The 27,793-nt window shown below is 53.3% G+C and overlaps 10 protein-coding genes across 10 annotated transcripts; 6 read left to right on the top strand and 4 right to left on the bottom strand.

Annotated features, from left to right (window-relative positions):
- Positions 1–1,731: 1,731 nt before the first annotated feature.
- On the top strand, positions 1,732–2,749 carry BKA78DRAFT_296419 (class II aldolase/adducin N-terminal; the record flags this gene model as incomplete). Its single annotated transcript, XM_066886618.1, has 3 exons — positions 1,732–1,992; positions 2,054–2,260; positions 2,294–2,749. 3 exons carry the CDS (start codon positions 1,732–1,734, stop codon positions 2,747–2,749), a joined length of 924 nt encoding a protein of 307 aa, XP_066743397.1.
- A 296-nt stretch (positions 2,750–3,045) lies between these two features.
- Positions 3,046–7,027, top strand: BKA78DRAFT_150740 (SacI homology domain-containing protein). The gene is made up of 3 exons (XM_066882932.1): positions 3,046–3,540; positions 3,606–5,286; positions 5,335–7,027. Exons 1-3 carry the CDS (start codon positions 3,342–3,344, stop codon positions 6,530–6,532), a joined length of 3,078 nt encoding a protein of 1,025 aa, XP_066743396.1. The 5' UTR covers positions 3,046–3,341; the 3' UTR covers positions 6,533–7,027.
- BKA78DRAFT_316718 (uncharacterized protein) lies at positions 6,640–7,438 on the bottom strand. Its single transcript, XM_066888645.1, has 2 exons — positions 7,132–7,438; positions 6,640–7,054 (listed from the first exon to the last, which is right to left on the bottom strand). Exons 1-2 carry the CDS (start codon positions 7,232–7,234, stop codon positions 6,891–6,893), a joined length of 267 nt encoding a protein of 88 aa, XP_066743395.1. The 5' UTR covers positions 7,235–7,438; the 3' UTR covers positions 6,640–6,890.
- Positions 7,439–7,459: 21 nt separating this feature from the next.
- On the bottom strand, positions 7,460–10,556 carry BKA78DRAFT_316717 (uncharacterized protein). Its single transcript, XM_066888644.1, has one exon. It carries the CDS (start codon positions 10,540–10,542, stop codon positions 7,753–7,755), a length of 2,790 nt encoding a protein of 929 aa, XP_066743394.1. The 5' UTR covers positions 10,543–10,556; the 3' UTR covers positions 7,460–7,752.
- A 141-nt stretch (positions 10,557–10,697) lies between these two features.
- Positions 10,698–12,891, top strand: BKA78DRAFT_150694 (histidine phosphatase superfamily). Its single transcript, XM_066882931.1, has 7 exons — positions 10,698–10,831; positions 10,887–10,899; positions 10,953–10,987; positions 11,042–11,057; positions 11,111–11,276; positions 11,327–12,461; positions 12,517–12,891. Exons 1-7 carry the CDS (start codon positions 10,742–10,744, stop codon positions 12,628–12,630), a joined length of 1,569 nt encoding a protein of 522 aa, XP_066743393.1. The 5' UTR covers positions 10,698–10,741; the 3' UTR covers positions 12,631–12,891.
- On the bottom strand, positions 12,440–14,480 carry BKA78DRAFT_283794 (pantothenate transporter liz1; the record flags this gene model as incomplete). Its single annotated transcript, XM_066885677.1, has 6 exons — positions 12,440–12,965; positions 13,017–13,306; positions 13,357–13,993; positions 14,044–14,158; positions 14,218–14,310; positions 14,364–14,480. The coding sequence occupies 6 exons, from the start codon at positions 14,478–14,480 to the stop codon at positions 12,790–12,792; spliced, it is 1,428 nt and encodes a 475-aa protein (XP_066743392.1). The 3' UTR covers positions 12,440–12,789.
- Positions 14,481–18,308: 3,828 nt separating this feature from the next.
- Positions 18,309–20,038, top strand: BKA78DRAFT_380479 (uncharacterized protein; the record flags this gene model as incomplete). Its single annotated transcript, XM_066892972.1, has 8 exons — positions 18,309–18,415; positions 18,470–18,629; positions 18,690–18,703; positions 18,755–18,826; positions 18,876–18,883; positions 18,949–19,092; positions 19,152–19,205; positions 19,266–20,038. The coding sequence occupies 8 exons, from the start codon at positions 18,309–18,311 to the stop codon at positions 19,778–19,780; spliced, it is 1,074 nt and encodes a 357-aa protein (XP_066743391.1). The 3' UTR covers positions 19,781–20,038.
- An 875-nt stretch (positions 20,039–20,913) lies between these two features.
- Positions 20,914–23,098, top strand: BKA78DRAFT_316706 (cytochrome P450). Its single transcript, XM_066888643.1, has 2 exons — positions 20,914–21,373; positions 21,423–23,098. The coding sequence occupies exons 1-2, from the start codon at positions 21,167–21,169 to the stop codon at positions 22,836–22,838; spliced, it is 1,623 nt and encodes a 540-aa protein (XP_066743390.1). The 5' UTR covers positions 20,914–21,166; the 3' UTR covers positions 22,839–23,098.
- A 388-nt stretch (positions 23,099–23,486) lies between these two features.
- Positions 23,487–25,375, top strand: BKA78DRAFT_316703 (NADH-dependent flavin oxidoreductase). The gene is made up of 6 exons (XM_066888642.1): positions 23,487–23,605; positions 23,664–23,674; positions 23,723–24,009; positions 24,059–24,212; positions 24,262–25,008; positions 25,086–25,375. The coding sequence occupies exons 1-6, from the start codon at positions 23,533–23,535 to the stop codon at positions 25,098–25,100; spliced, it is 1,287 nt and encodes a 428-aa protein (XP_066743389.1). The 5' UTR covers positions 23,487–23,532; the 3' UTR covers positions 25,101–25,375.
- Positions 25,376–25,790: 415 nt separating this feature from the next.
- BKA78DRAFT_316702 (uncharacterized protein) lies at positions 25,791–26,215 on the bottom strand. The gene has a single exon (XM_066888641.1). It carries the CDS (start codon positions 26,192–26,194, stop codon positions 26,027–26,029), a length of 168 nt encoding a protein of 55 aa, XP_066743388.1. The 5' UTR covers positions 26,195–26,215; the 3' UTR covers positions 25,791–26,026.
- Between the last annotated feature and the right edge of the window lie 1,578 nt (positions 26,216–27,793).

The following is a 27,793-nucleotide window of genomic DNA, read 5'->3' as shown; positions in this document are numbered from 1 at the left end:
CTTTGACTGGCGCTGCATGCATTCTGCCCGAACGCGTCCGGCACCGTGGTCTTTGTTCAACCACCACCGCATGCAGCTCTCAGTCGTCATCCCCACCGTCTGCCCTACCATCATTACGACTCTCCTTGGGCTGCAACACCGGGCAGTCACCATCGCTGCGTTGATCACGCACCCTCTCTGACTACATCCAATCTCCAGCCAAAATGCGAGACATGTTGCATCGCGGACGCGGCATCTACGCTCGTGCATAGGAGTAATTATGTTATGCGAGCCCTGGACCACCACCTCTCATCTCGTGTTTAGCGTCCTTCTAGAGTCCTTCTAGAACAGTGGCACGCTTGGCTTCTTGCCGTTTGAGCTTGCTGCTCCTTGCTTCCCGACCCAAAGACTCATCAAAACTCCGTCACCTCCTGGCCTCCGCTGCAACGTCGTTTGCACAGACCCAACGTCAACCTGTCCCTCATTTTGCCATCCGTCAATTTCAGCCCTGCAAGCTGATCTTTGCGTGGCTATGCGTGCTCGGTCCCCCTCGTTCGTCGTTTATCGGCCGGTACCTGTACCCATCCGAAGGTGCATTGAACAAAAAACTCCCCTTCCTCCTTCTCCTTCACGTGCAATTTTCTTTTCTTCTTCTTCCACAAGTCCTATCCCGGTCAACCAAAACGCTACCTTGCCACTACTGGGAATAGAGCCTGTCCGGCCCCGGTCCGGTCCATGGGTCTCCAATTTCTCCCCGAAGCCATGGGAGAAGCCTCCCGTCCGCCTGGCGTTCCGGTCCGGTCCGGCTGAATTACCCATCCATCTTTGCGTATTTCTTCACCAGGTTTTTGGAGAGATCATGCCCGAGTTGCCCCTTTCTTGTTGGACACATGTCGAGTCCGTCAATGAGGTCACGCTAGGCACTGGTCGGCATATTCCATGTTCTGTCAATACCTTCTAATCCACCGTCTCCCTGTGCTTTGAGCTAGCGACTGCATGTCATCCGCGCATTCCGACTGCGTGCTGTACTTGCCCTCGAAAGGATACTGCGACCCAACCTGCCGGCATGCAGGCATGGCCCTCGATCTAGTCGATCTACGCGCGTTTACGTTTCCTCAGGGCCCGGGGGCTCAGGTCCAAGCAACGACAGCGAAAGACTCGACAAAGTCAGGTTGAGGCATGTCGAAGGGTGTGGTTGGTGTGCTTCCGAATTCTCTCTTTAATGTGGTCTTCCGACCTGGCAGGAATTATGTTCTTTTACAGAGATGCCCGAAAACCTCAAGTCTGAATTACTGCTAGCGATTGAGGCTAGTGAAGAGAGCGTAAGCCATTAAGGAGACTGCACTAACAGCAACAGTCAACACCAAACCGATGTCCAATGGCGTTAGACATATTTATACAAAAGAGCTTTCATGCGGGCAAACGGCAAAAGCTTCCGCATGGGCTGCCCCACTTACGACTTCCGCCTCCACGCTTGGCTGCCAGCTCTCGGGGTGGCCTTCTCACCGCCGGCAGATTCATAGATAAGCCAGTCATTGGACGCTCAACTCCGCTTCTTGATCGGTCGTGCGACAAGGGCGTGCTGCTTGTCAAAAGTAATGGGCTGCCCTAGCTAGCAAGAAACTTAACATCACTCCTCCTCAACCATTCCTCGCTTCCTGGATTCGTGAACAGGGGCCTCTTGGATCCACTCCACAAGGAAGCCATCCAACTTTCTGATATCAAGCAACCCTCGTCCTGAACTTTGAAATCATGGCTCCATCAGCTGTTACCGAGATCGAAAATGTCGAGCAGGCCGTCGTGGCCAAGTCCAAGTCGACCGCCAACAGGGACCACATGACGCCGCTTCAGGCCATTTCCCAAGGAACCTGTCTGCCTGGTGTGCCTCTATATTCGGACATGGAAAAGCAGCGCCACTTTATGCTCTCGCACATGGCCGCTGCATTCCGCGTCTTTGCTCGCAAGGGCTACACCGAGGGCATGTCTGGTCACATTTCCGTCCGCGACCCTGAGGTATAAACACCCTGGCGTGCATCAGCAACAATCTGGTCGAACGTGGCTGAAATGTTGATAGAATCCCCACACGTTCTGGACCAACCCTCTTGGCAGGCACTTTGCCCTGCTCAAGGCCAGCGACATGATCCTGGTGGACTACGATGGTGTGGCCATTGGCGGCAACATGTCGCGCCCGGCCAATGCTGCCGGCTTTTTGATCCACAGTGCCGTCCACAAGGCGCGACCTGACGTGATTGCTGCTTGGTACATACCTTTTGCCTGCCCCGTGAGTGGAGAAGAATACCGGCGCTGACTACAGACGGACAGCCACACTCACTCGCCGGCCGGAAAGGCGTGGAGCTCCTTTGCGCGCCCCCTGGAGATGCTGAATCAAGACGTGACGTACTTCTACGGCGAAGCGCAAGCCGTCTACAAGGAGTTTGGCGGCGTCGTCTTCTCTGAGGAGGAAGGCCAGCGACTGGCGGCCGCCCTAGGCCCCAAAGGAAAGGGCATGATTCTGCGCAACCACGGCCTGCTCACCGTGGGATCGACCGTCGACGAGGCGGCGTATCTGTACACCTTGATGGAGCGCAGCTGCGAAGTCCAACTCTTGGTCGAGGCTGCAGCTGCCAATGGCGTTCCCAAGGTCTATGTTCCAGACGAGGCCGCCGAGTACACCTTCAGGATGGGAAGTGACCCCGAATCTCTTTACTGGGAGTTCCAGCCTGACTTGGAGTTTGAGGAGGAAGTGTGCAATGGCGCGTTTAAAGAGTAAGGAAATTTTTGGCGGTTTGAAAGAAAGAAAGAAAGAAAGAAGGGAGGAAACGACCACGCAATGTGATACCATTAGGTAGACGTTCTTTCTAGTCGTTGAAATGATCAAGCTTCATGTTGTTGCATCATTGACACGAAGTCGTCAAGACCCTGTCGCGAGAACAGCCATCGGTAACAGGAGCGGGAAGCTTGTCGCCGGCGCACGGCACGCTTTCTTCGTGCCGACCCGACGGGAGGGAGGTTTCAACTTTTATCCTGGTGTCATGTCGTGCTCGGCAGCAAGGAGGCTGAGCGTGACCTTAAAATTATCAATTGCTCCAGTTCCTTCGAACAAAAGCATCATGTCGCGTCGGTGCGGTCACGCCAGTCGTCGTGTGGTGGTGGTTGCCAGGCGGGAGCAGACGTCTGGTGCGCCTGATGGCTTGCGTGACTACGTCATGGCATTTTACTGCCCGACCTGACCCTTTGCAAGTCCGTCCGATGCCGCCGTGCACGACCTGACTACTAGGGAACCACTCTCCCCATATTCACGCCGTATCGTCGACCATGATCGCCCTGGGCTTCCCCAGCTGAAGCGAGCCGATCAAGACGACATGCCTGGTCTGGTCCGCAAACTCCTCATTTTCGCGGCAATCGATGGCCTCATCCTCCAGCCGGCGCCTCCTCGCTCGCACCCACCCTCGACCCAGCAGGCCATAAAAATCGACTACAAGGGCAACATATCGCCACTGTTGAAGGATAGGCGCGAAGAAGATACAACTTCGGTTTCGCTTGAGGCACATGGAGTAGTCGGTAATTAGCGCCTTCGCCGACCTCAAACAAGCTCCGCTGCTAATGCAGACCCTACTTGTTCCCAGGCCTGCTGCAGATTGCCAGGACTTCATTCCTGCTATCCGTCACTGGTCGCGAGCTCGTCGCGCAAATACGCGGGAAACCAATCTATGTCGTAACAGACGTAGCCCTGATTCCGCTCGCCTCCCAAAGCGAAGCCCACGATGCCATCAAGCAGGCCCGAGATGCTGTGAAGCGCCGCAGAAGTGCTTCTGATGGCGACGAGGATTCGGAGTCCGAGTCAGAGACTGACACCCACACCTCTTCGGACCACATCAGCGTTGACGAATCATTGCCTGGTACGCCTCCGCCAGAGGCTGAGAAGGATGCCACGGCTGCCACGGTCCCTGATCGGAAGACAAGCGTCGCGCAGGACGTGATAGGTCGCAAAGGGCTATACGGAAGGTTTGCGCAGAGGTGGTTTTCAAAGAAGGGCTGGAGCTCCGAAGCTACTCGGATGCAGGGCATGAGTAGCGAAGAGGATGTCTCCCGGTCCAAGTCCAAGTCCCCAAGACCTAGACCTGTAGAAGAGAGCGGGACTATAAGCCCTCCATCGACCCATCTATCGCCGCCTATCTCTGAGGCTGAGGCTGCGGCAAAGCTTCAGCAAGAGCAGGGAGAGACAAGGAAGTCACAGGACGTTCCCGGCACGACAGCCTTCCTCCCGAAAATCCTCAGAACGACGAAGCTGTACTTTAGCAGCAGGAGCTTTTTCTTCTCATACGACTATGATCTCTCAAGGAGTTTGTCGCGGCAGCCGGAGAGCTCTTCCTCGCTCCCTTTGGCTAAACTCTATGACCCCATGTTTTTCTGGAACGAGAGTCTGAGCAGGCCCATGATGGAAGCGGGACAGCATAGCTTTGTTCTACCCCTGATTCAGGGGTTTGTGGGACAGCGCGCATTTTCAGTCAACTACTCTTCAACTTCGCAAAGTACCGTTGCTGGAGCCACCTCCGAGTTGGAGGAGGTTATTGCTACGCAGAATCAAGCTTCTGCCGAACCCTCATCCCCCAAGCCCGGTTCCCCGGCACGTACAAAATCTACACTGGCATCTCCTCAGGTTACTTCACTATCCGTCGGCAAGTCCATTCAAAAGGATTTTGTGATCACGCTGATATCTCGTCGGTCTGTCGAACGCGCTGGTCTGCGATATCTTCGCCGAGGAATTGACGAAGACGGTCACGTCGCCAATAGCGTCGAGACGGAGCAGATTCTTGCGCCGCCTTCTTGGGATTCCAATCAGGCCAAGATCTACTCTGTCCTCCAGTACCGCGGCTCGATTCCGCTGTTCTTTTCTCAGTCTCCCTACAGTCTCAAGCCTCTGCCAGAGCTGAAGGGGTCTCACGAGACAAACGCTGCTAGTTTCAAACGCCATTTCGCTCAACTTTCAGGGCGCTATGGTGACGTTCAGGCTGCGTCTTTGGTGGACAAGCACGGCACGGAGAGAGTCGTGGGTCAAAAGTACGAGGAGTACGCCAAAAGTCTCAACGAAAATGGTGGCATAGATGGCAAGGGCAAACAACTGGGCTTTGAATGGTTTGATTTCCATCACGTCTGCCGTGGCATGAAGTTTGAGAATGTCGCTCTCCTCATTAATTCCCTCAGTAATAATCTCAAATCCTTCGGCTGGACAGTCGAAGCAGATGGTCAGATTGTTGCGCGACAATCGGGCGTTTTGAGAACTAATTGCATGGATTGTCTCGACAGGTACGTTTTGTGACCGATCACATTTCCTCTGATGCTAACGATAGACAGAACCAATGTCGTGCAGTCTGCCTTTGCACGCGAAGCTCTCGAAAAGCAGCTTGAAGACCAGCAAGTCAGCATCGACCTTCAACATGACCCTCGAACTTCGTGGTTCAATACCCTCTGGGCAGACAATGGCGACGCCATTTCCCGTCAATACGCTGGTACCGCTGCTTTAAAGGGCGACTACACTCGTACGCGAAAGCGCAACATTACAGGCGCGCTCACCGATTTCGGTCTCACCCTGTCTCGCTACTACAACAACATTGTCAACGACTTCTTCACGCAAGCCGTCATCGACTATCTGCTGGGACGCGCCACAGAAAACATCTTCATCGAGTTCGAAGACGACATGAAGGCCCAAGACTACGCTATCGACTTGCGCAAGGTGCGACAGGTAGCAATCTCACGTTGCTCGGAGCTCGTCATCGAAGACCCGCAAGAAGACTTTGTGCACGGCTGGACGCTGTCTTGTCCAGCGCGCTCCAGCACTCTCCGCGTTCTTCCATTCGAGGAATGTGTCCTCCTCCTCACTGACCGCGCTCTGTACTTTTGCCGGTTCGACTGGGGCACAGAAAAGGTGCGCGAATTCGAGCGCATAGAGCTCGCCAACATCCGCTCGCTACGTCAAGGCACCTACATCACGAGCACGCTGGCACCGCGCCACACGGACGAGGAAAAGAATGTGGGCTTCATCGTTGACTATGTGCGCCCACGCGCCGACCGAGTCCGCATCAACACGCGCAGCCTCGCCAACCAAAAGGGCGAGAGCGAGGCGCAGGCGCAGGAACAGAAAGACCTGCAGCAGGCCAACACAGACGATGGTAGCGCAGCAGCGGACGTGCCGAAGACGGAAGAGCAACAGCAACAGCAACAGACACTTGACAATGTCGAAGACCCCTTTGCCGACGACGTCGAAAACCGCTTCCTGGCCTTCAAGGCGCTGCCGCCCAAATCAAGCTTCGCGACCACGTCGAGTAAAAGTAGTGACGATGGCAGCGACGACGCAGAACCACCGAGCGAGCGCGAGCTGGTCGGCTTGATTTGCGACGAGATCGTGCGCGTGGCCAGCCGGCAGCGGCCAATGCAGGACAAGCCACGCCTGAAGGTTGAAAAGGGCGATGTGATCTCACTGGCCGAGGCGAAGAAGAGCACCGGGTACCTGGAGCAGATAGGGTATTCGTTGAAGAAGCTGGTGTGGGCGTAAGAGCGAGGGGAGGATTGGAGCTTGGGCGGTGTGCAAGCGTGCTTATTAGCAAGCATGGTACGGAGTGCTACCTTTGACCTTCATGGCGGCGAAGCAAAGCGGCGTAGTGTTGTGTTGTACTTGTAATTTGTCATGTTAATCGTAATGCGTTATACCCCTTTCCTTTGCCTCCATATTTCCTTCAACAATCCTTCCCGTTGCCGAATCGCCTATCCATCCACCCACATTTGCGCCTCAACCCAAACCTAGATTATACAACGAAAAACCCACCAAGCCTCTCGAACCCAACCCAAACTCCCTTCCCCTTCCCTCCTCATACACGTCCCAGCACCGCGCCGTCTTGTCTCCGTCGTGATTATCACTTCCCCTGTCCCGCATCCTTGACGCCCCTCGCAATCCGCCCCGTGCCATCCTGCACCCCCGTCGCCGCGTCCGCGACGCCGCGCGCGACGGGCCGGCCGGCGCTGCCCGTGGCGCCTTCGAGCGTCTCGCCTACGCCGCGGCCGGCGGCGCCGACGACGCCTGTGTGGTGTGTTAGCTTTGGGGGGGTTTGGGGGAGTGGTGGAGAGGAGGTAGGGATGGGGAGTGAGGGGAAGTACCGCCAACCGTGTTGAGCAGGCCGCCGACGGTGTTGCCGACGGTCGATGTGACGAACTTGACGCCGGACGAGACGCCGGATTCGCTGTTGTTGTTGATGGGCATGGTGGTGGTGGTGGTAGTAGTGGTGGTGGGTTTGACTTGCTCGATTCCACAGTAGAAGATGGTTGTGTAGGTAGATTGTATGTTGAAGTGTTTGCTTTCTCTTGGTGCTCGGAAGGATAGGCAGGGTCCAGAGAAAAGGGTCTTCAGGCGACCTAAACGGCTATTAAATCCTGGGCGCAATGCGAAATCCTGCTCTGATGATGGCCAGGAGTCATGTTGCCCATGAGACAAAGTGACGTCAGAGGGCCATGCTGGTTGTTGACTTAGGGGGCGATCGGCGCAGGGTATCTAGCCACCCAGATGGCTAGCTGCACGCCAGGCGGACGGCTGGGGCTGGCTGGGGTGTTGTCGGCGAACCACGCGGACGGAGGATTTCGGTCTCACATTTCGTAGAGAGGAAAGCAGGTGCGGGATTGCTGTCATTGGCTGATTTCCTTTCGTCTATCAAGTTCGACTGTACATGGCTCTAACTATTCTCCCTATTCTAGCGTGCATCGAAGCCGTTCTGAAAGGCGCCACTATGCTGGCGGCGGCGTCATCTCTCGGCCATACTGCGTAAAGGTTCTGGAATCGTGGAGGGTATCCCAAATCTGCCTGTGTGCCGGTCTGCACGCATCGAGCGTGTACACGGTCCGCCAAAACTTTGCGCGCACCGCCTCGCGCGTCAGTCGCACCCCCTGGTTCGCGATGCCCGACTCCGTTCGCATGTCTTCGACGACGCGGTCGAAGCGGTCCCATTCCTCGGCTTCGGCCAGAGTCCTGACCACCATGGTCATGGCCTCCCAGCTGGGCGTCTGCCCGTGTTTGCTCATGCGCATGACAAACATCATCATCTTGCCAATGTCGTTCAGCCGCGCGTAGTTTTTGATCATGCAGTCGTAGAAGACAATGTCGAGGAGGGGTGCTTCGCGCTCGATGCGCGTCCAGAGGGAGTCGACTGATGGCAGGTCTCGCTGACGGAAGAAGTGGTTCATGAAGGTCGTGTAAATGTGGGGGTGTAGCGGAACTTTGTGGTCTGACATGTAGTCGAGCACCGCGTTGGCTGCGGCGGTACTGTGTGAATTCAAAAGGCCGTCGATGATGATGCCGTAAGTGTATCGGTTGGGCGTGAGACCGCGTTTGTTGAGCTGGTCGAGAATGCCTTCAATGTCGTCGATTTGGAGTCCTTCCCCAGTAGCAATGGCTCTGCCGCGAAACATCCAAATTAGAATGACGGAGAATGTAGCCAAGTCGGGGAAGACGCCGTTGATCTCCATCTGTTGAAGGTAAAACATTGCCGACTCGTTGTCTCCTCTGTTCAAACAGAGAGAAATGATGGCGTTGAAAGTGACGACGTCAGGACTGATGCCTAAGCTCTGCCCCCAGCGCAGAGCACGGTTGACCAGCGGCCAAATTTTGCTCTTGGGAATATCTGCGTCTTTTGATGATTTGTTGATGGACGTTATTACTCCATTGAGCATTCCGATTGTGGGCTTGAGAGGCATCCTCTCATCTTCAGAGTCTGGGAGAGAGCGTTCGGGATTTTCCAGTCGTTCTGATTCGGCAATCCAGTCTTGGCCCATCCTTTCCAGGGCCAACATCGCCTTATCTGGTCGCTTGCCTTCCATGAGGCCAGTGATACGTGTCGTCCACGCCATCTCGTCCGGTTCTACCCCAGCAGCAACCATCCGGTCCCATACTTCTTCTAGACCCTCGACATCCCGAGCCTTGCGGCAGCCATTAAGTATGCCGGTCCATGTTTTGATGGTGGGCTCAATGCCAGAGTCCACCATTTCGTTCCAGACATTCACTGCCTTGTCTGGTTGCCTTAACGCAGTGAGCGCCTCAATTGTTAGGTTGCAAATACACGCTGGAACCCTCAAAGTCTGGGACTTGCATCGATTGCCGGAAAACAAGATGCGAGCTTCTTGCCAAAGGTGATGTACTCGTGAGTAAGATTGTTCGTCAACAAGAGCGCGACGGATCCGCCCCATGAAAAATCTCTCCAGAATCTCTGCCTTTGACACCTCGTTGCCATTTTCGTCCAACTCTTTACCAGAAGTTTGTACCAGGCTCACTGATGTCAAATGGTAAGATTCAATATTCTTGACAATTTTTGAAATCTCCTGAGTCGTGATATCTTGTGTGGTAAGGACGTGCTGCATCTTTTCTTTCAGAATGCGAATGGTTGCTAGAGGTAGGAGGCGGAATAAAAAGTCGGTAAAAGGCTGGTGTTTTAGGCGCGTTTCTTGCGTGAGCGACAGAGGATTATCTTCTCGTATGAGAAGGTCCAAGGTGATCAAGGCGTGCATGGATAACCCTGATGCCAAAGTGCGTGGAATCCCAGGCAAGTGTTCGATCAGGCGACTGATGAAGTAGGAACTCAAAGTTCCCGATTTTTCAAAAGATTCAGGAACCATGTCCGGGAGGGCAGACCACATCTCAGGGGATTGTAACTGTGTCCGCGGCTTCCAACCCGCCAATTGAAAGCATCTTGCCCACAATGCCATAAGATCTGATAGCAGCTGGTTCGTGGGAACATGCTGGGGCCGAGGGTGTTCGCAAGCAAAGCTCTTGAGCAGTATGAGGTTCAATTCTCCAATGATCTCACACAGGGCGCTCGGATGGAGTATCCCCAGCGATGCGAATCTCTCAATGAGCTGATGTGGTGTGGGCAAACCTGGCTCAAGCTTGCCCAGTATCCAGTCGTCCAAGACGGCCCATAGTAATGACTTGAACACCGCTCCATCTCTTAATTTTAGAAGATCCGAGAAGGTCGGGCGACTCAGAGCCTGGCAGTCCCAACTACTGTATACGTGTTCGAAATATTGCCATGCGTCTGCCGTTGTGCAGGCCGGGTTTTTCAGAATTTGGTCGAATCTCACTGACAATGATTCCTCAGGAGATTCGGCCGGTCTCCTGATAATTCTTCGAGCGTCTACTTCCAGACTCTCGGTGACAAGCTGATGCGGCGCAGCAAACCAACCGCCAAAAGCCAGCTCAGATGTTCGCGCAGGGGGTTTTTGCGGTTGTGGCCGTGGTATATGCTCTTTTTGACGCCCTTCCAACAACCATTTGTCTTGGCCAATCCCGTTCGCGGAATATGGATTATTTGATGTTGTGACGGCGCGCGGTGGCTTTGTCGGTAATAGCTCATCGTCGTTCGGTCCGGGTGACTCTAGCGGGGTTCTCTGGTATTCGGGGACCGCTGTGGTGAGGGTCGCGTAGCTGCCATGGTTATCGTATGGAATTCGGTTGAGTCGTCGCAAGCTGTAGAGTTTCCGCAAAGCGTTTCGACGGCAAGGAGGGCAAAGATACGGTAGGCTCATGGCGCGTTGGAGCTTGGGAGGTGAGCGCCCCAGCCGTGCGGTGGATGCGGATGTCCCAACCCCGGGGGTCCAAGCGTCGGCAGGAATTCGGCGAAGAAGCTCGGGCCAAATGGTCGGCGGTGACGTCGAGTCACTCTGTTCGGCATTCTGAGCAACACTTTCCAACAGCGCCTCCTTGCACTCTCTCCTACCTGACGATATGACGACTCTCAATCCACGGGGTCCTTACTCGCCCGAAGAGATAGAAAGACTCTATCCCAGCAATCTGCAACTGCAGCTCGTCCAAGTGGTGAGAATCACGCCAGGCTGTCTTTTTGGGTCACTGCTAAACGTTGTCAAACCAGCTGCTTCGCCATGGTGAGGAATTGACCGTAGCTTTGACGAAGACGACCTGAATAACCCATCTCCAGGCGAACGGAGTCCCGTTTCTCCACGTTTTCGCAATGTAAGAATCACAACTCCTCATATGCTTGCTCCAATTCTGACACGTCGGATTTAGGCTGGCCTTCCTCCACGTACGCCCCGTATAGCTTGCGCGCGTTCGTAACGAATATCTGACATGATTAAGACTGGCCATACTGTTCATCTGCGCGTCGTTTGACCAGTGTCGTCATGAGCACTGCCGACTGGTCGCAATGGGATGAGCTCAAGTACCGCAGGCGATTGGAAACATTTGGTCCAGATGACGCGCCAGTCATTACCCAAGGCCCTAAAGGCGAAATTGATGCCATCTGGTGAGTTTTGAAGCTCCGCCAGCAATTACCACCTCCTGACTTCTACATAGTCAACCGGGTGAATTGACGAACCAGGGTCGAGCGACGACTCTGAACCTGGGAAAGCGATTGAGACACCTCTATGTAGACCAACTCAAATTCATGCCGCACCTCATCGCCGATGCCGACATGATCTATCTTCGCGCGACGCCCATTCCAAGAGCTTTAGAGTCTGTTCAGCAGGTCTTTTGGGGTCTCTATCCGCCTTCGACCCGCACAGCCGACTTTCCGGCCCCGACAATTTTGATGCGCTCTCCGGCCGATGAAACGCTTTACCCGAATGAGGGTAACTGCCGTCGTTTTGCACAATTGGCCAGGGCATTTGCGCAGCGGACGGCTGATCGTTGGAACGATTCGGATGACATGGCATACTTGAACAAAATGATCTCCAAGTGGATGCCTGAGAACTCAAAGCGTGTGGCGGTAGATTCCCACCCACGCCTCTCTGGTGTTATGGACACCATCAATTCCACTTTGGCCCATGGTCCTGAGACCCGTCTGCCAAAGGAATTCTACGACCTAAAAGTGAGGGCGATCATTGACAAAATTGGTGTAGAAGAGTGGTTTTCGGGCTACACAGAGATGAAAGAGTATCGGGAGCTGGGAATTGGTGGACTCATGGGAGATGTCGTTGGCCGCATGACTGGCCATGTTGAAAAGAATGGCAAAGACGGACTCTCGGAGATTGGCGGTAGTGATCAATCTACAGGCATTGGAAGAGGTGGCGAAAAGAGCATCAGACTTTCGTTGTCCGGCGCCCACGATACAACTCTTGCAGGCGTCCTCTCAAGTCTTGGGGCGTTCGAAGGTGAGGGATGGCCGCCGTATACCAGCCACATTGCCTTGGAGCTTTTCAAGAAGAAGAACCCACTGGGAAGTGTCTCAACGCTCCAAGACAATACAGCCGGAGCTCGCGATACAGAATCTAGCAAGTCGTCTGGATGGTTGTCCTCCATTTTCGGTTCCGGAGAGGACAAAGCTGCGTCCGGCATCGCGAGAAAACCAACCGAGCAACTTAGCCAGAAGGAGAAAGACTCTCTGAATGACTACTATGTCCGCGTACGCTACAACGACAAGGTCATGCAGGTGCCTGGCTGCAAGGCACCCGGAAAACACTTCGAAGGTGACACTTCTTTGTGTACTCTGGTAAGTGTTGGCGTTCCACACCTTCAACAATGAGACGTGTTGACCTTTCTTATAGGGTGCTTTCAAGTCCATTGTTGACAAGTACACTCCGAAGAGCTGGAAGGAGGCCTGTACCAGCAACTTGGACCAACCGACTTTCCCAAGCAAGCCTGAACCTGCAGGATTTTGAGTGAAAAGCTTGCACAAACTCGGCATTTGGTTGATGATCATGCTAGAGAGACATAGAACATTGGGAAGCATTTTTGGTCAACCATGTCATATCTTTCATTTCGACTTTCGGGTACCCCTTTAGTAAATAACTCCATCGTGGCCACATCAAGCTTCTCGCTCACACAAGGAATCGGAACCCCTTTTCTGCAGCTTCACCTGGTACAGCATTGATTGCGCCCTCCACGTGCTCTCCACGGTCGAGCCTCTTGTTCAACTTGATGAGTACAAATCGCAGAATCGTCGAGGCTGTAATTGACACCAGGAGACAACAGCTACAGGCGGAGAATGCCGGGACTTGGTTGTGTTAGTAAGTCTCAGTCCAAGTTCTTGATGCTTGCAACTTACTGTATCGGGGTGCCTGGACATAAGCGTATGGCATGAAGATTTGCGAGGAGTTGGAGACGGCATTGATCATTGCGATAGCTGCCGCGCGCTTGGCGGGGGGACGTGGGATCGTGTTGCTGATCCATCCCAGTGCCACAGGGTATCCGGTGTAGATACCAGGAAGCATCAAGATCATGGCGACATATCTTGGAGCCATTTTCTCGGTACAAGCTGCGATGATGAAACACACGATACCGAGAACGAATGGCATGGTAACGTGGTAGTAACGCTCCCCAGTTCTGTCTGCGTGCCTGGTAATAGAGTAAGTCTCCAATCCATGTCAAGCAGTTGAAATACTTACCATGCATTGAGATATGTCGTAATGACTGCTAAGCAGTACGGAGGTGCAGTCAGGAGGTAAGTGTTCACGGTGTCATATCCGAGGGTTTCAACCACACTTGGGAAGAACGTGGTCACTGTTCCGGCGCTTGTGTGGCCCGTGATGAGTGCCATCATGATCCAGGTCTTGATGTCCGAAGCTGCGAGCTTGAAGCCGTGCCAAAAGCTCTGCTCTTCGCTGCCGGTCCAGTCGTCCATACCGGCATCTTCCCGCAAGCGCCAAACGGCCAATTCTCTCTCTTCGTCGCTCAACCACGTCGTCGTCCGTGGAAAGTTGGGAATGATAAAGACAGCAACACCTGCAACTCCGACTGTTACGGCTCCTTCGATGATGAACAGCCATCTCCAAGCCCGAAGCCCGTGCAGGCCGTCCATGCCGCCTTTGACGCCTGCGGAAATGAGGCCGGAAAACGCTCCTGAGATAAGTGCTCCACTGTATAGGAACGCGGTCCTCAGTCCCAGCTCTTTGCGCGTGTACCAGGCGGAAAGGAAGAATAGACATCCTGGGAAATAGGCGGCTTCGACAAATCCAAGGAAGAAACGACAAGCGATGAGGCCGCTGAAGGATTGACATGCTGCAGTTGCGGTCGAAACGATACCTGTAGGGCTCCGTCAGAACCTTCCACTCGGCAAAAGGTAAGATGCTCACCCCACAGCGCCATGAAAAGGGGCAAATAGAGGGACGGTCGTCCGATTTTGTTGAGCATAAGGTTCGACGGAACCTGCATGAGCAGGTATCCCACGAACAAGATACTAACAGCCGTCTTTGCATATGTCAGTCGGAATAGAAGACTCATTGGGCATATTGAGAGCTCAGACTAACCAAATACTGGTTTCCGTGTAGCCCCAAGTCTTCTTCCAATCCAGCTAGTCTAGCCGCTGCAATGTTGTTTCTGTCGATGTAGTTCAGAATATACTGCGCAAAATTGTAAGTGCTTCATTCTGTACCATTTGGATTTGTGAGATTACCATCAGAACGATCATTGGCATGAGGCGGCGGTCAATTCTGCGCACTAGTTTCTTCTCCAGCTCTGCTCTTCGCTCAGGGCTCAGGCTTTGAATGAAAGGCGGCGCCTCTCGTCGCATCGTGTCGGACCCAGTCTCTCCAACTTCTGCAAAGTCGATGTGCTCTGCATGGTTCTTGTCGTCTGCATCCATTGATGCGATTGGGGAGTTGGAGATTGGAGCCATTGTGCCTTGCAAACACGGGCGACGAGAGACAAACGACAACGGAGGCTTCTGGACAACGAGGATGGCGGTCCGACTTCTCAACAGCACATAGCTCTCCAGGTTTTTATTCTCCACGATGGCCAAGGACTCCACAAAACTGCACCCCACGTGGGTCTCAGGAAACGCCCGAAAGCTACCTGAGATCCTACACCATGCCCCTTGGCATGTAGCCACTCACGACCTGTACAGCCAGAAGCGATGCACTCATTGTCTAAAAAGGGAAGATGTCACGTCGTCTTCCCCGCGTTTGCAGCTCCCTTGCCAGCCCCACTCTGGGGAAAGTGGGTCCAGTAAGCGGCCATAGGTCTGGGGTAATGCGCGGCTAACTGGATAATCTTCATAGGAAAACGTCAATCCCCAGATTTCTTGACCCATGAGTTCCAAGATGGAGGCTCCGGCTGCACTGTCAGATTCGCGTGAACGCTCTTCCGACGGATAACGTTCGGCGGTGGCACATCCCAGCGGGGCTGTTCCGGCCGTTGTCATTTCAACGCCTTGGCTTCCTGTGGCTCCATGTACATTGTTCCCGAACAATTCGGACATCAAGCGTGACACATTTCCAGTTACACGGCGGTGTAATACAGACAGGTCAGTCGTCCCTACTGCATGATCACCAATTGCGAAGAAGAAACTTATCGGTCACCAAGAATGTCAATTCACTGACTGCATTTTGTCTGTCCACGACCCAAGACTCCAAGACTACAGTTTTCTGCGGTTGAGAGCATGAGTCGAAATTCTGGTGGGACTGAGTCCATCTATTAACCTACTGCAAGAGCTTGGCGGATGGGGTAGCCCGGCCTTCAGTTCCAATTTGATCATTAGTCACCAAAAGGAAAAGTAGGGCGCTTTTCCGAGCATCACGAGGTAGCATATCCGGCACTGACTCCGAGGCCAGATTTCCGCCAAGCTTTTGAGCAAGAGTCCGGCAACCAACACGGTAGCGAAGCGGCAATCCGCCACCAGGTCACGCATCCACAAGCGCGCTTCGGATTCCTGACGCTTTTCAATCGAATTCCGGTTCAAATATCCTACTGGCCCCCTGGATATGCACGCGACACACCAACTCTGCTTCTCCGGTTCAAACATTAGACGACCCACTTGACCAGCACGACGGTTTTCATGCACAGGTCTTTCCTGTCTCCGACGCTGAAAATCTGGGGAAAGACCCGATGTTTCTGTTTGTTTGGCCCGCAAAGGAGCTTGGTTCTGAGCTTGGGCTTGAGCTTGGCGAGCTTGAATGCAAGTTCTTTGACAACCTTCCCATTGAGATAGGATTTGCTGTCTCTTTTCATCATCGACGCAAACACGAGTATGCGCGTCGAGCCCTCAGCCGCAACGACCCCTTTTCAGAACGGAGTCCTCTACCGGACATGTCGATGGTATCAATAGTCTTCGACTGCCGCAACAACCTGCGGAATTTTACGGGATACTGTATATGATCTGGCCCAAGGAGGCTCAGATCGGGCAGGCCCGGATTGTGAGATGAGGATGGAAAGTTGATTCCGGCTTACCTTCAAGCGAGCTGAGAAACTTGGCGGCTTGGGAAAGACCAGACCATCTTCACGCTCACCTCAATCATTCAGAATGATGGGGAGACCCCACCTTGAAAGCGCTTGCTGCAGCTTGATCGGATGAGTGCCGAACAAGATTGGCCGTGGTCGTCGCAACTCAAGACCCAGCCCCTCTCGAAGGGTGGTGAAGTATCCCACATTTTACACCAAGAGATCGACTGACAAGCCTTATCAGCAGACTCTCAGCAAATCCGCCAGCGACGTTGTCTTGGTATGCTTCGCTCATTCTGTGACGCGCCGATTCTTTTCTTGCTGCAGCAGCTCCACAGCTGCAAAGCCATGATATCAGCCTGTTGGATGTGCCAGACAAGCCTGAAGAACTGACGCCGACCAGAGGATAGAGAGGAAAATTGTGCTACCTGCTCTCGACCAGTGTCACAGCAGGTGACGAAAGAAATATCAACTTCTGGTCCTGGATTTGGTGTCAAAGACGCGCGGCACACCGCGAGCGTCCGTTTAAATCATCAAATCGAGACCTGCGTGCATAGGGAGCATGCAAACAATCGTGCTGATTTGGCGTTGGCCTTCCTTGCGCGATCCACCGTGAAGCTTGCTCATGTCTCAACAAGACCAAGAATTTTGCGTATCCATCACTTCCTCTTGACGGGCAGTACCCGCTTTCTGTGCAACTTTTCTCTCGCGCAGTGGAGAGCATACCTCCTTTTGACACCATGTCGTGGCGCCATCTTTTTGGTGAGCGCCTTTGGTTGGTCTCCAGCCCTTTGGCTTTTTCAATATCATCTGATGCCGAAACCGGAGTCAATACCAAGAATTTGCGAGTCAACACCATGAGTCGCAACCAGTTCTGTTTAGAGCTTTCCGCAAATCATCGGACCACTGAACCCCTATTTCAACCTCCTGCGAGCCGAAGAGAGGTTGGTGTTTTCGTATTTGGTGTATTGGATACTTGCCCTACCATTCGCTGAAAGAGATTAGCATTTCGAGTCAAACTGAGCAGCACCCTCAGTCACCTCACAGCATAAGCAAGAGCTTCGAGAGTTTTGTAGGAGGCTCAAAAGGTGGAGTCTTGCCTGTTTGCTCTTTGCATTCTGTGGCCCAAGTCTTGCCGTAGTGGACCCTGAGCGCTGAGTTTCCTTTCCAGCCCTATAGCAAGCTCACAATCCCTGTCGTCTTCCGCGTCGATCTCCTTCATGTCTTTCAAGCTGCCAAACATGTTCTTTGGTCCCGCAAAAACTGGAAAGATTTCCTCGAAGCGCTCGGCTTACGGACAATTCGGGTGTCGGGTCTCGTGTTGAGAATCTGGACACGCCTTGCCGCGCGTCCATTGTTCTTGTTCTGAAAGGATGTTGATTCCGATAGCGGTTGACACTGGCAGCTTTCGCAGAAATTCAGCCGATTCATGTGTATTTGCAATGCACTTGTCAGCCAGGAGGTGCTGCAAAAGCTCGTCGACCAAAGGTTGAGCGCCGACATCTGTGCGCGAGAAAAAGCCGCCGAACGCCACCGTTTCTAGGCCTTCAAAATCTGCGACGTTTCACAGTCTCGCATCTGTGAAGATGGAAATACATCTCGAAACGACTCTCCTTCATGCCTCTTGCCTACAGCCTACAGGACCAACAGGGGCACGCGGGATTCTGCAGACGACGTTGACGGGGCGGTACGTGCAGCGCAGCATCCCGACTCAACACCAGCCACGCACTGTCCTGGCTCGGCTATCTCCATCTTCGACTTTGATCCCGTCAATGCCACGGACCATTTGGCGCACCTTTTGGACCTCTTTGCAGACAGTGATGTGCGGCCCGCAACGCTTTTTCGACGTCCCCCCGATCCCGCAGGCTCACCTGCTGCGTCCGTGTGGTTCGCATCATGATTGTTGCTATTCTCTGGACCCTTCTCGCTTCGTCGCCGGGTCTAGAAAGACAACCATGAGTCGGGTGTGGACAGAGGCCGTGGAGGCTCTGTACATAAGGCGGCCAGTGGTTCTCCTACGGGCTGGTTTCTAGGTCTCCGCTGCCCGGTCTGGAGATTATTGTGAGAAAAGTCTTAGCGAGGCCATTATTGCGTCTCTTATACAGACAGCTCTGCCCTTGTGCCTTACCGTTGGTTATTGCATTTCGAATCGCCTGTGTCGTTCGTTGCTAGACTGTTGATCATGAAGCTTCTTGGAAGTCAAGGACTGCTCCCAGTTGCAGTCGAGCTGCTCGCTCTGGCTCCTCTGGTTTCTTCGACATGCAGCAATCCGATTGTCCGCAAAGAGTGGTACGTTCAACTGCACATGCCGAATAGAGACATAAGGCTAATTTCCGAGCGCAGGCGAACGTTGAATATGACGGAGAGAAAGTCGTACATTAGCGCCGTCAAGTGCCTGCAAGCCAAGCAACCAATCACCAGGAATCTCTTCGAAGGAGTAAGGTCTCGTTACGATGACTTTGTTGCCGCCCATATTAATGAGACGGACTATGTCCATTTTGTCGTAAGTACCGCAATGGGAATTGGCAAATGCGCTTTTTGCTGACGTTTGGCCTTTGCGTAGGGACACTTTCATGCGTAGGTGGTACTGAGAAGATGGCTTTGATTAAATAATTGATAGATGTTCAGATGGCATCGATACTACGTGTCTCAGTATGAGACAGCGTTGCGAGACGAGTGTGGATGGGAAGGGGGCCAACCGTACGTTTCCGTGTTTCTGTCCTTGGACAACTGCTGACAACTAAAACAGATACTGGGGTTCGTGACTACCGCTTGAAGCAATCAGTTTTTATGAAACTAACATGAACCTTTTTGGGCTGCAGACTGGACATTGGACGCTGAGCCTGAAATCTTCCTCAACTCACCCATCTTTGACAACGTCACTGGCTTTGGCGGCAACGGGTACTACATTGACACCGCCAACGACACGAGCGTGGATATTCACGTGCCAGGGAAACTTGGGGGAGGTATTACAGTCCTTCTTGCTGAGTTCATTCGAAAACGGGCGCTAACTCGTCGACTCCAGGCTGCGTAAAGGATGGTCCTTTCACCAACTACACCGTTCACCTTGGACCCAACAGTGCGTAGCGCTCGAACTTACGTACCACTGGCCCACTCAGACTGACCATATCCTCAACAGACTCGACAGCCTACAACCCACGTTGCATGACTCGCGACATCGCGCCTGGCTTTGCGTCCGCAAAGCTCAACTCCACCATGGTTGAGTGGACGCTTTCAGCCGAGAACTACCTCGACTTCGACATCCGGGCCGAAGGCGACGTCTCCGTGGCAGGCATGACGTACCACGCCGGCGGGCACAAGGGAGTCGGCGGCGACGTAGGCATCATCGCCGACCTGTATGCCTCGCCGTCAGACCCACTATTTTTCTTGCATCACGCCAACATGGACCGCCTGTGGTGGACTTGGCAGGGTGTTGATCCTAGTACGCGCCTCTACCAGGTCCAAGGGCCCGACACCAAGTTTGCGTATCCTTTCGACTTCTACGGCGAGGTGCCGTACAAGAATGTTACGTTGGCATTCGAGATGCATGTTGGATTCTATGTGCCTGGTGGCCCTGAGTGGGTGAGGATAGGCGAGGTCATGGATACGAGGGGTGGGAAGTTGTGCTATGTGTATGACAAGGCAGGGCTGTAGAGACTGAGGCTGGGCGTTCTGGTATGGGCTGGTAGACTTCGGAATGATAGATACTGACCCCTGAGATTGCTGTTGTTGGACGACTCTTCGGGGATGTGGAGAAGCTCCAAGAACGTGGACATTCGACTGCAGATATACGTACACGGCACTGAGTGGAGTCAACTCAGCGGAAGTCGTGATAGTCCAGGAACCGACCCGGGAGATGGTGACTAGAATAGTACCATGCTTTGAAATCGCCAACACACAGGGGCAAGGCTTCGGAACTTCAAAGAGCCTCAAGAGAGGATTGTTGGTAAACACAAAGTAAGTTGACCATAGGGCTGGGAAATCTGATATCAGCTGCAGATCTGTACGCAAACGGAGAAATTGTCGCGAAGGATTACTCTTCGATCCGACCCGTGCGACAGGGGCGCCTATACCAAGCCTCATGTGTCGACGTCTTTTGGTTCCCAAACAGGCAAAGCGCGGGGGGCGGCATCACACACGGCCGTATCGATTCGCTGGGCAGCTCGACAACCCAGCTTTTGCCTAGGTCGCTGTCAAACGATTCTGACGGACGTCATACCGTACCTTCTGGCAGCTGCAGCACTACGGTCAGCAGGCGCTGAAGGCAGCAAACAATCGCAACGCCAGGGCTTGTTCCTTCCGTCGAGCTGCGCGTCAATAGTGACTTGCGCCTCATTGTGGGTGGCACAAGCGTGAGGCTCAACGACACCAAAGAGGCATCGTGCATGTCGACTCAACCGCGCCAGGTCGCACACGGTCTTCGTTCCATGGTTTGATTCGACAGCAACTGGATCATTGTAGCCTGATGGCTCGAGGTACAGACGAGAGTGACAGCGCCAGTAGGCGCCCATGAGCGACTGTCAGTGCAGCGGCAGCCAGAGATGTGGCAGGTGGAGGCTGTTCCGTCAGGCAAACGTCACAAAACGCAACACAAGCCCTCCAATCGCAAACGTCTGGACAATTATGGAGACAAGACGAATCTGAGAAGTTCATTGCTGTTGGCAAGTGATACATGACAGCCAAGCAAACCCCGGACGAAACGGATCGGGAGTGGCGCGCTTCGTCCGGACCGCATGCCCGCTCGCCTCGGCCCCTTGCAAGCTCGAGCGGGCGCTTTTCTTGGTGGTGGCTTGGTGTTGGTCGGGCTGCTCTTTTGACCGTTTCACCTCCAAACTGGGCAAGATATGCGATGTCCTGTCGGCACTCTCTCTTCCCGACCACCGTTCATCACTCTTCCGCCCCCGACCAACCACTTGACACATATCGTAAGCGGCAACCTGTGCGAATTGGTTCTTGTTGAAAACCAACTCTTCCACCCGCGCATTGGAAGCTAACCATATCAACTTGTCCATCGCGTTTCGTCCAGTCCTACTTTCCACCATGGCGCCAGTATTGCCTCTGGCAGCTGCGTCGTTGGCCGAGAGTGCACTTCTCGGCCGCTACGCATCGCCAGCATACATTCTGCATGACTCGCCTCTCAAGAGAGCCTTGATCCTCTTTGCGATTCAAACATTCATTTGGTTCGTTTGGTCTGTAGCGATATATCCGCACTACATCAGTCCGTTGCGCAAGTTACCCCAGCCAGAGGTATGTTCCCCACAGGACTTCTGAATTAGGAAGCTAATCAGTCTTCAAGGGAGGCTCCTTTTTTATGGGTCACTTTACCCAAATTAGGAAAGAACCGACTGGATGGCCACACAAGGAGTGGATAAGGACCCTTCCAAACGAGGGCCTATTTCATTATAGGTTCGCGTTCAACGCGCCACGTGTTGCTGTGACTTCTCCCAAAGGCCTTGCCGAGGTGCTGGTGCACAAGAACTATGACTTTATCAAGCCTCAGCAGGTCCGCCACGGACTTGGTCGTGTTCTTGGTGTCGGAGTCTTGCTGGCCGAGGGCGACGAACACAAGAGACAGAGGAGACTTCTCATGCCCGCTTTCTCCTTCCGTCATGTCAAGGATCTTTATCGTGTCTTCTGGGCCAAGGCTAGCGAAGGTACCCGAGCAATGGTTGCGCAACTTGAGAGCCAGGGTGACGACAGTGTCATGAATATTCAAAGCTTTGCGTCGAGAATCACTCTTGACATCATTGGAGCCGCAGGCATGGGCCACGATTTCAACGCCATCGAAAACCCTAACAGCGAACTGAATGCCACATATAGGAGGATCTTTCAACCCAACAAAGTGGCCGCAGCTCTTGCGCTTCTTGGAAATTTTGTTCCTCTGGCCTTGCTGCGTCTGCTCCCTATCAAGAGAAACTTCGAAATCGACGACGCGGCAAACACCATTAAGAGGATCTGTTACGATTTGATTGATCAGAAGAAGCAAAAGATGGAAAAGGGAGAGCAGGTTGATACCGACATCATCTCTGTTGCTATCCGATCCGGTGGTTTCAGCGACGAAGACCTCGTGAACCAGATGATGACCTTCCTGGCGGCAGGCCACGAGACGACGGCGACTTCCCTGACCTGGGCGGGCTTTTTGTTTAGCCAGAAGCCGGAGGTGCTGAAGCGGTTGCGAGAGGAAGTTCGCGCTCACCTCCCATCACCCAAGGACGCCAACTCGACTATCACCTCGAAAGACATCGACCAAATGCCGTACCTCAACGCTGTTGTCAACGAGATCCTCAGACTGAAGCCCCCGGTGCCCGCAACACTGCGCGTTACAGCGTACGACACGACGATCTTGGGGCACCACGTACCAAAGGGAACGACAGTCATTGTACCCATTCTCGCCATCAATACCAACCCCGAATTCTGGGGCGATGACGCGGACGAGTTCAACCCGGACCGATGGATGGAACCTGGTTGTGCGAACACTGGCGGTGCTGACAGCAACTATGCTGTTGAGACTTTCATCCATGGCCCGAGAAGCTGCATTGGATCGTCTTTCGCAAAGGCCGAGTTTGCTTGCATATTGGCAGCGTGGGCCGGCACCTTTGACATGGAATTCGCGGATCCTGCGACTCCGGACAAGGTTGAGATTCAAAGTGGAGTGACGGCACGTCCCAAGGGCGGTATGCCTTTGAAGCTCAAGGTGGTGGATGGTTGGTAATCCACGACGTGGTCTGATCAGATGCGACGTGCGGATAGTTGCAGATGAAAGAAAAAACTAAGACTTTCAAGGATATCATGTTCCTGAATCCGAGTCTTTGGGCGGCTTTTTTTGGATTTGCGTTTTTGGATAGCGCTCGCTGGAATTAGGTTTAGCATCCACACTCTACTTTTTGAATACATCCAGCTCTTCTCAACACTCCAACTCGGACATGACAATCGGACAACGAGGCAAAAGACCCTTTGATGCGAGTTTGTGTCTCCTTGCTGCACCATGAGGTCCACCCGCTTATAAAGCATCCTGCCCCAAGGGGAAAGGTCGCGCAACCGTGCACACAGGAGCTACCCCTCCAAACAGCAACCGGTCATGTCCACTCGTTGGGCATCTCCCAATCGCACGTCAACCACGCAATACGGCGGCGACAATAGCGTAAAAGCGCTTGATTTCTAGACGATTCCGATGCGAGCGTCCGAGGCTCCATTCTTTTAGCCTCTATCCAAACGGTGCGCCATCCGACTGGTCTCACAACAGTCGGGAATAGCCACACTCGATCATTTGCCGACCATGATTTATCAGCCAGACGCACATCATAGCTCGCCAAGCGCCTACTATAAAGGCCTCTGCCTCTTACGACCAATGCCTTTTTTGCGCCATCAATCCAAACCATCTTGACTCGACCGGCATCTTGAGCAAAATGTCTCCCTCTGCGGCTGCCCACAATTCCGTTCCGGTAAACGTCAACGGCGAGCCCCACCACGTCAACAGAGGTACGTCATTGCCTTGCGACTATCGTAGCAATTGAGCTAATGGACGATCAATTCACAGCTGCCGAGGGTGTAAGCATCTCCAAAGCTACCAGCGACGTTGTTTAACCAAGTTCTCAGATTCCATACTTCACGCCAGCTCAAGATCCGCCGTCGGGTACTGCATGGAACCCTCAATCCAGCGGAAAGGCCATCCCCAAGCTCTTCCAGCCCCTCAAGCTTAGGGGACTCACCCTTCAGAACCGCATTGGTCTCGCGCCGCTGTGCCAGTACTCTGCTCAGGATGGACATATGACCGATTGGCACGTTGCACACCTTGGAGGAATTATCTCTCGCGGACCTGGTCTTTCCTTTGTCGAAGCTACCGGAGTTACTCCCGAGGGCAGAATCACTCCCGAGGACGTTGGGTATGGACACAGGTACAATCTGGCTGGGTCACAGGCTGACAGGAATTAGTCTCTGGAAGGACAGTCAGATCGAGCCCATCAAGAGGGTGGTCGACTTTGCGCACAGCCAGAACCAGAAGATCGGTATCCAGCTCGCCCACGCTGGTCGCAAGGCTAGCACAGTTGCTCCCTGGCTGAGCTTTGGCGACATCGCTCCCGAGGAGGTTGGTGAAGATGGATTTCAGTCTCAATTACAAAACTGACTTGTTTTAGCTCAATGGCTGGCCCAAGAATGTTGTCGCTCCTTCTGCGATTCCATACAACGAGCGCCATGCGACTCCGCGCGCCTTGACAAAGGAAGAGATTGAGGACCTCAAGAAGGCCTGGGGTGATGCCACCCGCCGCGCGCTGAAGGCTGGATTCGACACCATCCAGATCCACAACGCTCACGGATACCTCCTCCACGAATTCCTCTCTCCTGTCTCCAACAAGCGCACCGACGAGTACGGCGGCTCCTTCGAGAACCGCATCCGCCTCTCCCTCGAGATTGTCGAAATTGTCCGCAGCATCATCCCCGAAACGATGCCTCTGACCATTCGCGTCTCCGCGTCCGACTGGCTTGAGGAGGACCCTGAGTTCGGCCCTGAGAAGAGCTGGACTGTTGATGACACTGCGCGCTTCGCCGAAATCCTCGCCACCAAGGGTGTCGACCTGATCGACATCTCTTCCGCCGGCAACCACCCCAAGCAGAAGATCAAGGGTGGTCCCGCTTACCAGGCAGCCTTTGCCAAGGCTGTCAAGGCCAAGGTTGGCGACAAGATGCTCGTGTCGACTGTTGGCAGCATTTCCACCGGCAAGCTGGCGCAAGAGCAGCTCGAGGACGGCCTCGACTTTATCTTTGCCGGCCGCTGGTTCCAGAAGAACCCCGGTCTTGTGTGGTCGTGGGCTGAAGAGCTGGGCGTTGAGATCAACGTTGCCAACCAGATCCGCTGGGGCTTCGGCGGCCGCGGCAAGTCTGCTGTAAGTGTTTCTCCATCGTTGTGGTGTGGATTTTCTAATGCGATGGTTTTAGTAACTGACTTGCTAACTTCTAGAAGAAGAGCAAAATTTAGAGATAGACGAGACAGGAGATGCTCTGGGGTTGATATAAATTCACGGTTTTTGATGAGTCCTTGGCCAGTCTGACCTCAGAACCCGGTAAACGTGCCCACATGATGCTCCAAAGCCCCATGATGTTTGCTGCAGAAAGATCACGCAGACCCAGTCTATCTGGCAGAATATTCCCAAGTATTTAAAGCCCTCAAGCCGCTCAACCATGAGATTCCTCCAAGACGTTCTCCAAATCAACTGCAGCGCTGAAATGAAGTACCACACTCTTCGTTCTTTGGCCTTCTGCTGGAACAAAGGTGGTCGAAGACTTCCCCGCGCTTGCATGCCTCATTCCTCAAGCTCAGAATCATTGTGACCCCAACATGGTGAAGTCCATCATCAGCACCCACCCTTTTTGTTCTCATATCGATGAAGATCAAAGGTTCAAAGGAACGACTCATTGGCAGGGCCAGCAGGAGATGCAAGTAGAGACCTAGTCTCACCAGGAATTCTTCGAACTGACGCCGCTTAAGCGCAAACATGGCGCTTGCGGAGTCACTAGGAGCCTTGACGAGCACTCGGTCTTTCATTCCCGAAACATGACTCTCAGCATCTTCGCATTACGAAGACTTCACGGGCATCATTTGTTTCGATGTACGTGATCCGATTTGTCCCTCGTCAGGTGACGGCAAACAGGATGCTCGGGTCTTCTTAGGTATAAAAGCTCGTCTTTCCGGGTCTTGTTTGCTTCTCATACCAGACACAGTTTTCACGCTCTTGCCGGTACCGCAAGTGATGAACGGAGACAGAATGTTTTGACTTTGTACGGCCTTCGAAGAGCGCCTTGGAACTTTGGTCGCTTTGCGCTTCTTCGATTTTCCAGGTGCCTTGGACCCATAAGCTTGTCTGCTGTAAGCTCAATAGCAGCAATACATGACGTTGGTTCTTGTTATCTGACAATAAAGACGTCGAGTACGCCGACAAATTGCGCTGACATCAATACAAGAGCTAGGAATTGCAAGAACAATTGAGGCCTAGCGCGGCCTCCACAAAACAGACAAAACAGTGCAGGACTTTTACTGGTCCGTCTCCCGAACGGACAGTCATCGTACTTCATAGACTTGCTGCGTGATGCACGAAATATCAGTGCAGACCTCAAGGGCGAGGGGCGGCGAGCGTTTTATAGCACTCAGGGGTAAGCAGTGGCAACGAATCCAGTTGGTGAGCAAGTGCCGCGTGACTGACTGGTGGGCGGAGTCGGTCAGAATCAGGCAGCAGTCCATGTGATGTCGGTCTGAGCTCTACCGGGGAGTATAAAAGAACTGGTGCTCGCGCTGTCACAGTCTTCATGGTTCTAAGTCGGGGCAGGAAACTGGCATATGTGACAGAGGACCAAGACTCTGGAATACAGATGATGGCGTCCATTTTACTTGCGTTGTTTCCTTCTTTTTGGCTTTTATCGTCGTCGCCGAGCTACTCTTCCCCCGAGACGCGATTTCTACCCCTGAATCAGCAGCAAAAGTGATGAAGCAAGCATTATACTACCATGCTGTTCCTGATCACTGGTCTCTGTCATTGAAGCGCGGCTTTCAATTCAAGAGACTATTTCTTGTTGGGGAGTTGGAAGAACGTCAAGGATGAAAAACGCGAAACTCTCAACGACCCCTCCCTGACTCCAAGAAGCACTTACTGCATTTGGCTGAAACCACGACCTCACAAACAGCAAGTCGTCCAGACGTACTTGGATGGTTTCCTCTTCCTAGATCTGCGGCCAGATTGCAGAACAGGCCGGTTGAAGATTCGAGAGGTTTATATTGGCGGTATGGGCAGCTGATCTTACAGTCACTTGACATGTGCGCTCCTTACATGTAGTCGCGACACTGTTGCCTAGGACACATGTCGATGAAAGGGCTATATATTCTCCGCTTGGCGTGCGTTGAGCTCTTTTCGTTACTCCCAGGAAAGACGATACACCTACAAGCATCGACTGGAGAGTTCCACGACTAATCATTTCTACGACTTGTTTGCCCTCTTGTGTGGGTGCGCTGCCGCCGTTTGGTTCCGACAACTGTTTGACGCTAGAAAAGCAGTGGACCCGTCTGGCTTCAATAACATCGACCGTGCGTGTCGCAAGCCGACAATTGATCAGTTGAGTTCTCTTCTTTCCACGAATGGAAGATGATGCTGATGGCAAAACGATGCCGGAGAAAGTTTTTTCGCAAGACTGAATTGGGTGTGGGCGTCTCCCGACAATCAGTCGCCCTTGGTGTTGAAATTCCCAAGTAATTCCTCAAGCTGGTGAAGTCAAGCAGTGAAGTTTTCGTGCTCTGGTATTCACTTTGTTCTCAATTCAAGAAGAAGCAGAGTGACTGTTGACGTGCGGTGGAGGAGCCTATCCAAACTGAACGCCGTTTTATACTAGATCGAACTGTGGACATGGGTGCAGATGGTGCTTTCCCGTGACCAAACTTTACACTAAATCAGTGGGCTGAAGTGCGCGTGTTCCTGTCAAACCTTCTGGGAGTGGTATATAATCTGGCTGACAGTTGGCATTTACCCCCTTTGCTTGTCGAAACTCGAAAGTGATTCTTACCAGAAGCAACAATGGAAGGGGTTCCGAAAAAGAGGGTTACTTGCCTTGTTGGTCCTTTGTTGTTTTTGCCGCGGATCTCAAGCTGAGTTGCCAGTACCACATTTGCTCCTGAAATCCAATTGA

The sequence above is a fragment of the Phyllosticta capitalensis genome (assembly GCF_038381095.1).
Source record: "Phyllosticta capitalensis strain CBS 128856 chromosome Unknown BKA78scaffold_6, whole genome shotgun sequence".
In the NCBI taxonomy this organism is placed as follows: domain Eukaryota; kingdom Fungi; phylum Ascomycota; class Dothideomycetes; order Botryosphaeriales; family Phyllostictaceae; genus Phyllosticta; species Phyllosticta capitalensis.
The sequence above is the reverse complement of the archived record's forward strand: the minus strand, read 5'-3'. Positions and strand labels throughout refer to the sequence as shown.

Excerpts from the sequence above, each read along its gene's own strand:
- BKA78DRAFT_150740 (XM_066882932.1), top strand. The coding sequence starts at position 3,342 with ATGCCTGGTCTGGTCCGCAAACTCCTCATTTTCGCGGCAATCGATGGC. Across the intron at positions 3,541-3,605 it reads TGAGGCACATGGAGTAGTCG|GCCTGCTGCAGATTGCCAGG; the intron begins GTAATTAGCGCC and ends ACTTGTTCCCAG. Across the intron at positions 5,287-5,334 it reads TGCATGGATTGTCTCGACAG|AACCAATGTCGTGCAGTCTG; the intron begins GTACGTTTTGTG and ends AACGATAGACAG.
- BKA78DRAFT_316718 (XM_066888645.1), bottom strand. The coding sequence starts at position 7,234 with ATGCCCATCAACAACAACAGCGAATCCGGCGTCTCGTCCGGCGTCAAG. Across the intron at positions 7,055-7,131 it reads CCTGCTCAACACGGTTGGCG|GCGTCGTCGGCGCCGCCGGC; the intron begins GTACTTCCCCTC and ends CACACCACACAG.
- BKA78DRAFT_316717 (XM_066888644.1), bottom strand. The coding sequence starts at position 10,542 with ATGAGCCTACCGTATCTTTGCCCTCCTTGCCGTCGAAACGCTTTGCGG.
- BKA78DRAFT_150694 (XM_066882931.1), top strand. The coding sequence starts at position 10,742 with ATGACGACTCTCAATCCACGGGGTCCTTACTCGCCCGAAGAGATAGAA. Across the intron at positions 11,277-11,326 it reads GGCGAAATTGATGCCATCTG|TCAACCGGGTGAATTGACGA; the intron begins GTGAGTTTTGAA and ends ACTTCTACATAG. Across the intron at positions 12,462-12,516 it reads ACACTTCTTTGTGTACTCTG|GGTGCTTTCAAGTCCATTGT; the intron begins GTAAGTGTTGGC and ends CCTTTCTTATAG.
- BKA78DRAFT_316706 (XM_066888643.1), top strand. The coding sequence starts at position 21,167 with ATGGCGCCAGTATTGCCTCTGGCAGCTGCGTCGTTGGCCGAGAGTGCA. Across the intron at positions 21,374-21,422 it reads GCAAGTTACCCCAGCCAGAG|GGAGGCTCCTTTTTTATGGG; the intron begins GTATGTTCCCCA and ends TCAGTCTTCAAG.
- BKA78DRAFT_316703 (XM_066888642.1), top strand. The coding sequence starts at position 23,533 with ATGTCTCCCTCTGCGGCTGCCCACAATTCCGTTCCGGTAAACGTCAAC. Across the intron at positions 24,010-24,058 it reads ATCACTCCCGAGGACGTTGG|TCTCTGGAAGGACAGTCAGA; the intron begins GTATGGACACAG and ends GACAGGAATTAG. Across the intron at positions 24,213-24,261 it reads GCGACATCGCTCCCGAGGAG|CTCAATGGCTGGCCCAAGAA; the intron begins GTTGGTGAAGAT and ends GACTTGTTTTAG.
- BKA78DRAFT_316702 (XM_066888641.1), bottom strand. The coding sequence starts at position 26,194 with ATGAAGTACGATGACTGTCCGTTCGGGAGACGGACCAGTAAAAGTCCT.